This window comes from Peromyscus californicus, unplaced genomic scaffold, assembly GCF_007827085.1.
Source record: "Peromyscus californicus insignis strain IS unplaced genomic scaffold, ASM782708v3 Scaffold_10__1_contigs__length_136768540, whole genome shotgun sequence".
Lineage (NCBI taxonomy): Eukaryota > Metazoa > Chordata > Mammalia > Rodentia > Cricetidae > Peromyscus > Peromyscus californicus.
The window spans coordinates 101189323-101199814 of NW_026294391.1; the positions used below are offsets into that span (position 1 = coordinate 101189323).

A 10492-nucleotide genomic window follows, 5' to 3' on the forward strand; every position below is an offset into this window, starting at 1 on the left:
ATTACATTGCTTCCCCTTCTCCCCTCTAACCCCTCCCATGTATTCCCCACATCTCACTCTCTTCCAAAATTATGGCCTCTTTTTTGATAATTTTGTGTATACACACACACACACACACACACACACACACACACACACACACACACACACATATAATGTATATGATTTCAGGGCTAACCAATTGGTATTGGATAACCAGTTAGGGAGCTCATCCGTGGTGAAGACTAATTTTCCTCCTCTCAGCATTCCTCAGTCCCCTGTAGCTCTTTGTCTAGGGCTGAGGCCCTGTGAGGTTTCCTCCTTACATCTTAGCAACTGTATTGTTGTTCTTGTTCAGGTCTGCTTGACAATTTTCTTGATGGCTGCGTAGTGTCATATGACTAAGAATGTGTCCCACCCATGACAATTAGGAATGAGTATTTACGTCTAATTACATGCCATTGAACATGGAACAGAAACACTGTAACCTGGGCTAAGGAAGACACCACAGGAGGACCATATGTGACCACCTGTGGAAATCTGTAGCCCTGACTAGGGAGTGACAGGACACCTCAGCACATCTTCTCATTACACAGACAGCAGTCGGGGCCTGAGGCCTCCTTCAGTGTGCAGTCATGGTGTCACTGATGAGTGCAGCCTTGCTGTAGATGTGAGTGGGGTAGAAATGCATGGCCAGTGTCTAAGAGGGAGACACTTCAGAGAACTCCTTGAAGGATAGCTGTTCAGGATTCCTGAATGGAAAAGATGTTTTATAACTGCCCCCATGGCTCTGAGATAGTGTACTTTCGTTATCTGAGTGTCCTGTATACCTTAATTAAATGTCCTCAGCCATGTGTTCTCCCTTCCTTCTTTCCAAATGTGAACCCTCCCATCATATGGAGGTTGTAGCAGGAGCTGAAGAGAAGCCCACGCTTATCCAACCTGAGTCTAGAGAAGCCGCAGCTGCAGCAGATGGAGAATGAGGAGAGGGAAATGTTTGTAAGGCAAGTGGAGGTCTTCTGAACTGTCAGCATCAAGAAAAGTCACATCTGCATTGTCTATTTAAATGACATTTCTTTGGTAACTTAGACACATACCTGAACCATCTTAGAAGGCACTTGAAACACATGTTGAGAATTCAGCTCTTTATTGTAAACACAAGGCCTGAGGGGCTAAGGGTGTAATAACAGAATGTTGTTGGCAGCAACACCTAAGACCTATGACAGAATTAGCTGTTGGCCCATGCTGCTTATGGCCACAGAAGTTTCACACAGAAAAGGAAGATAGGGAAAATAATTGGGAGGAGTCTAGTTACCATTTCATTGCCTGTTCACTATGAACTCCGTGGGTGGTCTCTTACAAAGTTTCAGTCAGAGTCCAGGGCTGAAATGAAATCCTGAGTATGAGTGACAGGGATCATCTGTATTGGAAAAAAGCATTGTTTCTTCCTAGGATCTTGCCTTGTTTTTCTTGTAGATTTGTGGTCCTCTATGGCAAGAGTGGGGTGAGGACAGTATGAAAGGTGACAAAAAAGAACATGTGTGTCAGTGTGACCTTACTATGGAACTTGGAAAGTATCTGTAATATACAGAGCTTACTGACTGTGAATTAAAGGTGTTACCTCCTGGAAAGAGACCTTGTTACTCTGTTTAAATGACATTTCCTTGATAACTTAGACATGTATCTTAACAATCTCAGAAGACACACAAAACACACATGGAAATTCACCTCTTTATTGCAAATATAAGCACTAATGAAACCAGCAAGTAGTAACAGGGTTTTGGCGGCAGCCAAATCTCATGTGCATCTGGCTTCTGAGCAAGGGTGGCTCTCTAAGGCTCCTCTATAATCTCCAGAGAAAGATGTTCTGGGAAGCAGGAGGAGAACTTCTGATTGCTTATAGCCTCTTATATCTCCTGTATTGTTCTCTCCTCTTAAAAAACCATCTCTACAATGAGTGAGAAGAAGGAACAGGTTCAGTGTAGTAAACTTTTAGGACCACAATTGAAGTACTTAAAAATAAAAACAAACAGCAGGAATCTACAGAAATATATCATCTACTAATAAAGATACACAGACTTTGTTCTTTTCTAGTTGTAGTAATCAAGTATTTTCCAACTGAATTCAGGTTGTACTCCACACTGTAGCTGAAAATTTTCCTGTGTCCTGGCCTGCTGGCAGCTGGAACAAAAACTCTCCCACTCGCATCCCTCAAGTAAACACACAGAGGCTTATATTAATTATAGCTGCATGACCATGGCTCAAGCTTTTTGCTAGCTAGTTCTTATATCTTAAATTAGCCCACAACTATTAATCTATGTATCACCACATCTTCCGTGGCTTTACCTGCATCGCATTACATGTTGCTCCTTGGGCAGCTCGATGCTGTCTCACCTGCTCTGCCTTTCTAGTTAGAATGTCCTGCCTAATCCTATTCTGCCTCACCATTGGCCAAACAGCTTTATTTATCAACCAATCAGAGCAACACATATTCACAGCATACAGAATGATATCACCCATCAATTTTCCTTGGTTATGATAAAAGATTAATTAGATTTGAAACCTTAGACTCACAAATATAGGATAGGATATCTTCTTTAATTTTGCCAAATACAAATAGACTAGATATTATAACTATAATTCTTGCTTGATAACTGTTTTGTTATATGGAATTTTACTATGTTAAAGTTAAAACCTTCCTTTTGAATACAAAAAAAAGGGGGAATGATGGGTGATGTAATTCTGTATGCTGTGTATATGTGTTGCTCTGACTGGTTGATAAATAAAGTTGTTTGGCCACTGGTGAGGCAGAATAGGGTTATGTGGGACATTTTATCTAGAAAGGAGGAAGGAGAAAGGCAGAGAATGGGAGATGCTACCAGTCACCACCAGAAGAAGCAAGATGTAAAGGTACGGGTAAGTCATGAGCCACATGGCAAAGTATAGATATATAGAAATGGGTTAACTTAAGATACAAGAACTAGATAACAAGAAGCCTCGCATGGCCATAGTTTAAAAATAATATTAGCCTGTGTGTGTTTATTTGGGTCCAAGCAGCTGCAGGACCAGTGGGTAAGACTTCAGGCCAGGCAGGACACAGGAAAACTACACCACACTTTGAAACTCATACCTGTCACCATTATTAAGGTCAAGAACCTGTGGCTAGACAGATCACAGGTTCTAGGGGAGAACATATTATTATTCCACTGCTAAATGAGAATACTATTAAACTGACTCCTAATGGCTTATTGTTCTATCCATATGTTAGTGAATTTCTCAGCCCTCTTTAGAGAAACTTCTATATTTGGTAGATGGTGATTAACACAGAGACCTACAACTGGCTAAGGCACAGAAAATAAGAGATTGAAGAATTCTCATCCCCAAATGGAACATATATACCACACCTCTTTTTCCCAAGGCTTGGATATCATTTTGGGAGAGAGGGCAGAAAGAGTGTAAGAGCCAGACGCTGTGCATGACCACAAGGAAATAGTGTTTTCTTGGAACATCAGGAGATATATATATATATATATATATATATATATATATATATATATATATATATATATGCCAAATGATTATTTGGGCAGCACAAATTAGTCTGAATGGGTTATAAAAAGTCAGTACACAAAGTTGGGTGGATGGGGGAGAATGAATATGATCAAAACATGTAGGAAATTTTCAAAGAACTAATAAAGAAATTAAAAAAAAACTAGTAGGATTAGGTATTCTGACTAGATACTTTCTCCATTTCCATAAGCTAAGTTTGCATTAGTTATATGAGTTCAGCCTGTGAATTATTACTAATCCCCCCTGTAAGGATAGAATTTATGATTAGTTTTTATTATTAGTGTCATGGATACCCCTAGCCACACTGATTTGAATAATTCATATGTCACAACCACATTATGATTCACCAGAGGAATGCTTTCTACAGAGTACTAGTCTTGCCTGGGCCAGGGAGTGGTGGCACACAACTTTAATCCTAGCACTTGGGAGAGGCAGAGACAGATGGATCTCTGTGAGTTCGATGCCAGCCTGGTCTACAGAGTGAGTTCCAGGACAGCGAGGGCTACACAGAGAAGCCCTGTCTTGAACACCAAAACCAAAAAAAAAAAAAAGAATATCAAGTCTTACAGTGTATGCATATATATCCTATATACCTGTATATAATTAATACAGTATCTTATATATTATGTATACATATTTTCTAAGCTAAAATGCATACATTAATAATTTAGCCACAAGACACATGTATGTGTAGTGTATATACACTTAAGTAGTGAAAATAGCTTAGCATATTCTTTGTTCCTTAGGAAGTTATGTGTCTTCTGGAAATGAGTCATTCCTGATTGGTAGGGCTTTCTTATTCCATTTTCTACCCACCAGGACCACAAATCTCAAAAGCTATTTTAAGTGGTCTAGAATGATGCTTTAGTGGTTAATTATTGCTGGTCTTGTAGAGGATTTGAGTTTAGTTCCTAGGACCCATTTGGGCTGCTCATAAATACTGTAACTCTAGCTCCATGAAATTTATGCCCTCTCCTGGCTTACACACACACACACACACACACACACACACACACACACTTTAGAGATAAATCTTTAAAAAGGCATTTTGAAACATAGCAAATTAAAAAAGCAACACAATTTGACCCAGAGAACCAACAGGACCTACAGATAAAGTAAGTTCTAGAAAGGCTGTCCTATCAAATGGCTTTTCTGTGCTTACTGACCTGCAGTCTGGCTTCAGTCACACCCATGCATGTTGCCAGACGTGTTCTGAGGGTAAAAATGGAAGACATTCAGTATTTCGAACTATGGATATGTGGAATTAAATATGAGAAGGATATTTTATATTTGTTTCAAAATGTTTGTCTCATTCTCTACCTTCTCTGATATTCACTTTGATAATTTTGAGGCTTTTAGAACAAATTATTTTATTACCAAACTACCATTAATAGCTATGCAAACCAAAGCATGTCTCTAATAAGCAATTTGAAAACCACTAATGTAGACAGTAAAAACCTCAAAAGAAGTGCTCTTAACACTAGGTATAGTCATCCAGGAAACTTAACTCAAACAAAGCAACAACAAAAACTAAAACCAACACAAAACAAGGCAAAAACTACAAAAGAAATGTCGACAAGGAAAAATCTGTGGGAAGCATTTTGTCAGGATAGAAGGAAGCTCAAATAAAGATTAATTAAAGCATCCAAGAATTTTTAATATTCAAATAATACATATCAGAAAAACGAAATACCACACTTATTTCTTTCATTTGCTTGCTTAGTGTGTGCATGTGTGGAGGTCAGAGGACAGTGTGCAGGAGTCCTCTTCTTCCATGTGTGTCCTCAGAATGGAACTCAGGTTCTCATGCTTGGTGGCAAATGCTGAGCCATCTTGCCAGTCCAGGTAAAGAAATATTAAAATCACACCAGACACAAGATGAATGTTATAAAAATCTCACAACACCAGCCACACAGACCTGAATTCCAAGCACGATTGGAAGCCAAGGCAAGAGGCTTCCTGCAAGTTCCAGGGCAGCCTTGCTACAGAGCGAGGTCCTGTATCAGAAAGGCAGAAGAGAAGGTCACCCCCCACCATACACACATATACCTCTGCCCCTGTCAGAAAAGAAGTATGGTGGAATATACCTTCAATCCCAAATGGCTTAATGGAGTCAGGGCTGGCCTGGAACTCATTTTAGAACTGAGATAACTTTGAACTTCTGATCTACCCGCCTCCAATTCCCAAGTAATGAGATTACAGACCTGTACCACCCTACTCAGCCTGGTTTGTTTTTATTTTTATTTTTATTTTTAATATTTTAAAGATAGCCTCCCACTCTGTAGCTGAGGCTGGCCTGGCACTCACCATGGCACTCACCACTGTAGCAAGACGGCTCAGAGGAAAAGGTGCTTGCCTGCATGCCTGAGTTCAATACTGGGAACACACATGATGGAAGAAGAGAAACAACTCTCAGAAGTTGTCATCTGTCCTCCACATGCGCAATGTTGTGAACATGCACACACAAGCACAACACACACATACACACAAAATGAGGGCTTAAATAAATTAAAGAATTACATTTAAAAATATAGTAATAAAAAAAGGACAAGAAGAGAACCTGGAGGTGCCGAAAGTTCTTCCTGTACTACTTCATTCCCCCATGAAACAGAAGACCAAGCTAGGCAATATACTCACGCTTCTGCGGCGCTGATGTATTGAGTGCGCTGGAAAATGCTCTCTAGCTCTTGGAGCTGCACCAGGGTGAATCTGTGGTGGTGACGGGGGCGGTATGCAGGAACCAGCATTCTCACAGGATGAGCACAGGACCACTGCATTGGCACAGACTGCACACCCTCGTTGTCTCCCATGCCCTCGTGAACCGGCTCCTGAGGTCGCTGCTCATTCTCCCGGGCACCACCACTGGCGCCATGATCCTCTTGGTTCCCGCCATCTTCGAGGCCTGCAGCACCAGCAGCAGAGGGACCTTCTCCACTTAATTCTCCGGCTCCTTCCCCTTCCGCTGCTGCGGCTTCCCGCCCAGGCTGGCCCTGTCCACTGGCTTCCTCATTTCTCCCCTCTCCAGCCGGCAAGACCATGGGTGCCTTCGCACCTAGAAGTAGGGAAACAGAAAGATTGGGTGACAGGGCCCAGGGTGGTGCGAAGTCGCTATGGCGCCAGGGAAGGCGAAGCCGGCAGTGCGCAGTGCCCGTCCGGTCACCTCTGAGGGACACTTCTCCCCTCACGGACATCACCAACCCACCATTCCTAGCGCACACTGACCACTCCAGTTTTCCTCGTCCTCGTCAGGTCCCACGTGAAGCAGGTAATCGACGTTTTGACGCTTCATGTTCTGAACACTGTCGAAGCCGCTTGCGGCTCGCTGTCCTTAGTGCCGCTGAAGATTCCGAGGTGGAGCCCTCTACCGTTCCGGAAGTAAGGCCTCTCAACCTGTAAGGCCTAGCTTCCGGTACCCGGGCCCCATGGTTTATATTAGCATGTATCCAACACTGGGCGTGCTGTCCTGGCTTCCGTGTAACCTTCTGTTTCTATGGACTGAGCCTCTGAGGTGCAAAATCGAGGGCAGTTTGGAGCTTCAGTGAGCTGGATGTGTTTGCAGGGAAGGAATGACACCTGAGCAAGTGGAGTATAGAAGGGCCCTTCCGAGTTGTAACTTTATGCATCTTTTTGCCCTGGTGAATTATCTTCCTAGGGAATTGGTGATGGTCAACTACAGGAACCGATTTGCTGGGAGTAAGAAAAGATCCCCCAGTAGCTCTGGAGGCCTTATGGAAATGTGTGGACCATATCTCTTGGTCTAGTACTCCACATTGGGTCCCTGGTACTTGGCAGAGAACGGTTATCAAGCTAATGTGTTTATCTGGGAGTTTCTTCTTTGGGCTTTCACAGAAAATGAAGTTAGAGCCTGTCATGCTTCCATGCTCTGCCTTTCCAGGAGCTGGGCAGGGTTGCAGGGCCTGCTGGCCACTCAGCAGGCAGATCAGAGGGCTCATCTTCACCAGGGATACTGGGGAGGAGTTGAGTAGTAGTGTTCAGCCTTCATGGCTGCTGGCAAAAGCTGTGAGGATTGTCATACCTGTGCTGAGGTTCCTCATCTTTCTCTTGCACACCGCCCCCCCCCCCCCCCCCCCCCCCCCCCCCCCGCCGCCACACTTCTAGTGTCTTCTCTGAATGGTCAAAGTGTCAAGAGCAGGCCTTTACACCCTGGTCTCCATCCCAGAACTGTCAGTCAAGCAGCCCCTTCGCTGGCATGTGGTCAGATTGGTTCCAAGGCAGCCAACTATTTCCAACATGTTCTGGTCACTCTTAAAATAGAAGGGGCCCTGAAGTACTAGCATGTGTCCAGGAAGTTCCTATTTTGGGATGGGAATATTCTGGAGTCCTGATGCTGGATTTCTTCTCCAAGAAAAGACTTACCTCACAGTTCTGGTAACCACTTCACCACTGTGTGTACATGCATGCTTCCTGTCCTTTGTCCTTGCTGTATAACCTGAATCTGCTGTTGGTGAGGTGTTCAGGGCCCGAGAATTTTTTTTCTCTGTTTCTGACCAAGATTGTAAAGACACTCATTTCTGGGCTGGAGATGTAGCTCATTTTGCAGACTATTTATGTAACATGTATAAAGCCATCCATGGTTAATCTGAAGCACTGAAGAAAGAAAGCATGGTGACCAGTACTTCGATGCTTGTTATCTGAGCTCTTGGGAGATTGAGGCAGGGTGATCAGCTTTTCAAAATCATGTTTGGCTACTGAGTGAGTTGGAACCCAGCATGCTATACATAAGACTATGTCTCAAAATTAAGGCATTCATTTCCTTTTATCAATTCTCATTTCTCTATTTTCCTGTCAAGCTGTGAGCAATGGACCTGGTTTATTTTTTCTATTTGTACTGTTTGAGAATTGCATGCATGCATGCATACAATGCAGTTTGATCAAATCAACCACACATCCTCCTTTCCCCAATTCTTCCTTTATCCCTCTCCACTTTTCTCTCCCAATTTTATGTTTTTTTTTATAAAACCCACTGAGTCTACTTATTGCTGTGTATATGGATCTAAGACTGTAGCGTGCATAGTATCCTCATGGCCCTATCACTGAATAAAACTACTCTTATCCCCCCAGAAGCCATCAATGGCCCATAGCTCTTCCATATGGGTGGAACTTCATAAGGCCCTCTCCAATTCATACTGGGATTTTTGACTGGCTTTGTCCTGTGCAGATCTTTTATAAGCAGCCACTGCCATGGAGTGCAATGGCCCTTTTGAGTACTCTCTGTTTAATTTCAAGCCCAAATTTTAAACTGGGTTTTTATTTTCTTGGTATTCTTCATATATTCTAGACACCAACCTTTTGTCAGATATATAGTTGGCAAAGATTTTTTCCATTCTGTGTTCTGCCTCTTTACCAGAAGGATGTTTTCCTTCACTATGCTAAAGCCTTTTAGTTTCATGAGGTTCTATTGGTCAATTGTTGGCCCTAATGCCCACACCACTAAGGCCTGTTCAGGAAGTCCTTTCCTGTGCTAGTATGTTGAACCATATTCCTCACTTTCTCCTTTATCAGGTTCAGGGTATCAGGTCTTATGTTGAGGGCTTTGATCTACTTGGAGTTGTCTTATGCAGGATGAGAGATGAGGAAGTGGGGTCTAAGCAGAGGATTAAGTATAAGTGGCAGGGGCATCAGTGTGATGGAGCAGCTCCTGAGTCATTTCAGCTTTGCACAGGTGGGCATGTTCACCACATGACTAGTTCAGCCACTTGAGGACTATGAGATAAGGGAAAATGCCAGTGGCCATGTTAGAGGAGGAGCAGGTGGCAATTGAAGTTTGGGAGGTTGGCCCACTAGGAACAAAGTTCTGATGGGTGAATCTCAGGCAAGGCCCCTGAGGGCTTTGGCACCAGAATGTCTCATGCTGCTGCTGTGCCTTTACGTGTTTGCTGCTGCCATTTTTCTCTGGTATCTGGTATGGTGTGAATGGGTGTAAAGGATCCCCACTGCCTTTAAAGTAGTGTGATTAATGTTATGGAAATACCCAATTTTACTGGGCATTTTTACCTGTGGATTATTATGAAGATGATTTCCTCCTAAGCTGTACTGTTTAACTGAAGCAATAATTTTATACAATAATAGTGTTAGTTTAAACAGAATTTTGATGATTGAGGATTTTTAATAAATACAGTAAGGGATTATGATAGAGCTTAGCTTAGTGGGAAAACGAATATAGGTAAAAGCAAGATGTGGTGTTGCTTCCACCCCTGATAAAGCAGGGGCTGCAGAGGACAGGAAATTAGAACAAGGAAATGTCACACAGCTAGTTTCTCAGCTAGTTTCTCTTGTGGAGCCATATAGACCATGCCTTAGGTTAATGATTAATAAAAACAATTGAGTCCCAGAAGCCCAGATAGCTCAAGTTCTTTTAATCTTTTTTTTCAGAGCTGAGGATCGAACCCAGGGCCTTGTGCTTGCTAGGCAAGCACTCTATCACTGAGCTAAATCCCCAACCTTTTTTTTTAAAAGTTCTTTTAATCTTAATGTTGGGAAATATGTTCAGAGGTTTCAGTGTGCACCATAGCTAAAACAAGCTTTAAACATGACTTAAGATGATTTTGTTAATGGCTTTGAGGTAGAAAATCTTGGAAAACAATTTAAAGTTTAGAAAGGCATACTTTTAATAGGTGAGTGAATGGTTTGTTGAGGTCAGGGAGCAAGAACAATAGTAGCCTGGCTACTGCTGGCTTGTGTGCTTTTCTTGTTAGGATGGGTTGGTGATGAAAGATGATGATTAATTCCCTGTACCCATTTCTGCCCTCAGCTTCCTGATATATATATAAAAAAACTGTTGACAGCTAGGTATGCACTCTAAGGATTTAAAATGGAGCTGACTGATTGTTTTTCATATATAAAAGTTTAGGCTTGAGATTCTTTTAAGATTCCTTATAAGATTACCTTTTGAGATAAGTAATAAAATGGTTGATCCTTTCTT

General features: G+C 42.3%; 1 protein-coding gene across 1 annotated transcript; it reads right to left on the bottom strand.

The window, feature by feature from the left end:
- Nucleotides 1-1876: 1876 nt before the first annotated feature.
- Nucleotides 1877-6838, bottom strand: LOC128117505 (homeobox protein Rhox5-like). Its single transcript, XM_052749446.1, has 4 exons — nucleotides 6772-6838; nucleotides 6187-6601; nucleotides 4716-4761; nucleotides 1877-1927 (listed from the first exon to the last, which is right to left on the bottom strand). Exons 1-4 carry the CDS (start codon nucleotides 6836-6838, stop codon nucleotides 1877-1879), a joined length of 579 nt encoding a protein of 192 aa, XP_052605406.1.
- Nucleotides 6839-10492: the final 3654 nt, after the last annotated feature.

Coding starts and splice junctions, on each gene's coding strand:
- LOC128117505 (XM_052749446.1), bottom strand. CDS start 6,838: ATGAAGCGTCAAAACGTCGATTACCTGCTTCACGTGGGACCTGACGAG. Junction 4,762..6,186: donor TACATCAGCGCCGCAGAAGC/GTGAGTATATTG, acceptor TTTTACCCTCAG/AACACGTCTGGCAACATGCA. Junction 1,928..4,715: donor TGACTGAAGCCAGACTGCAG/GTCAGTAAGCAC, acceptor CACTCATTGTAG/AGATGGTTTTTTAAGAGGAG.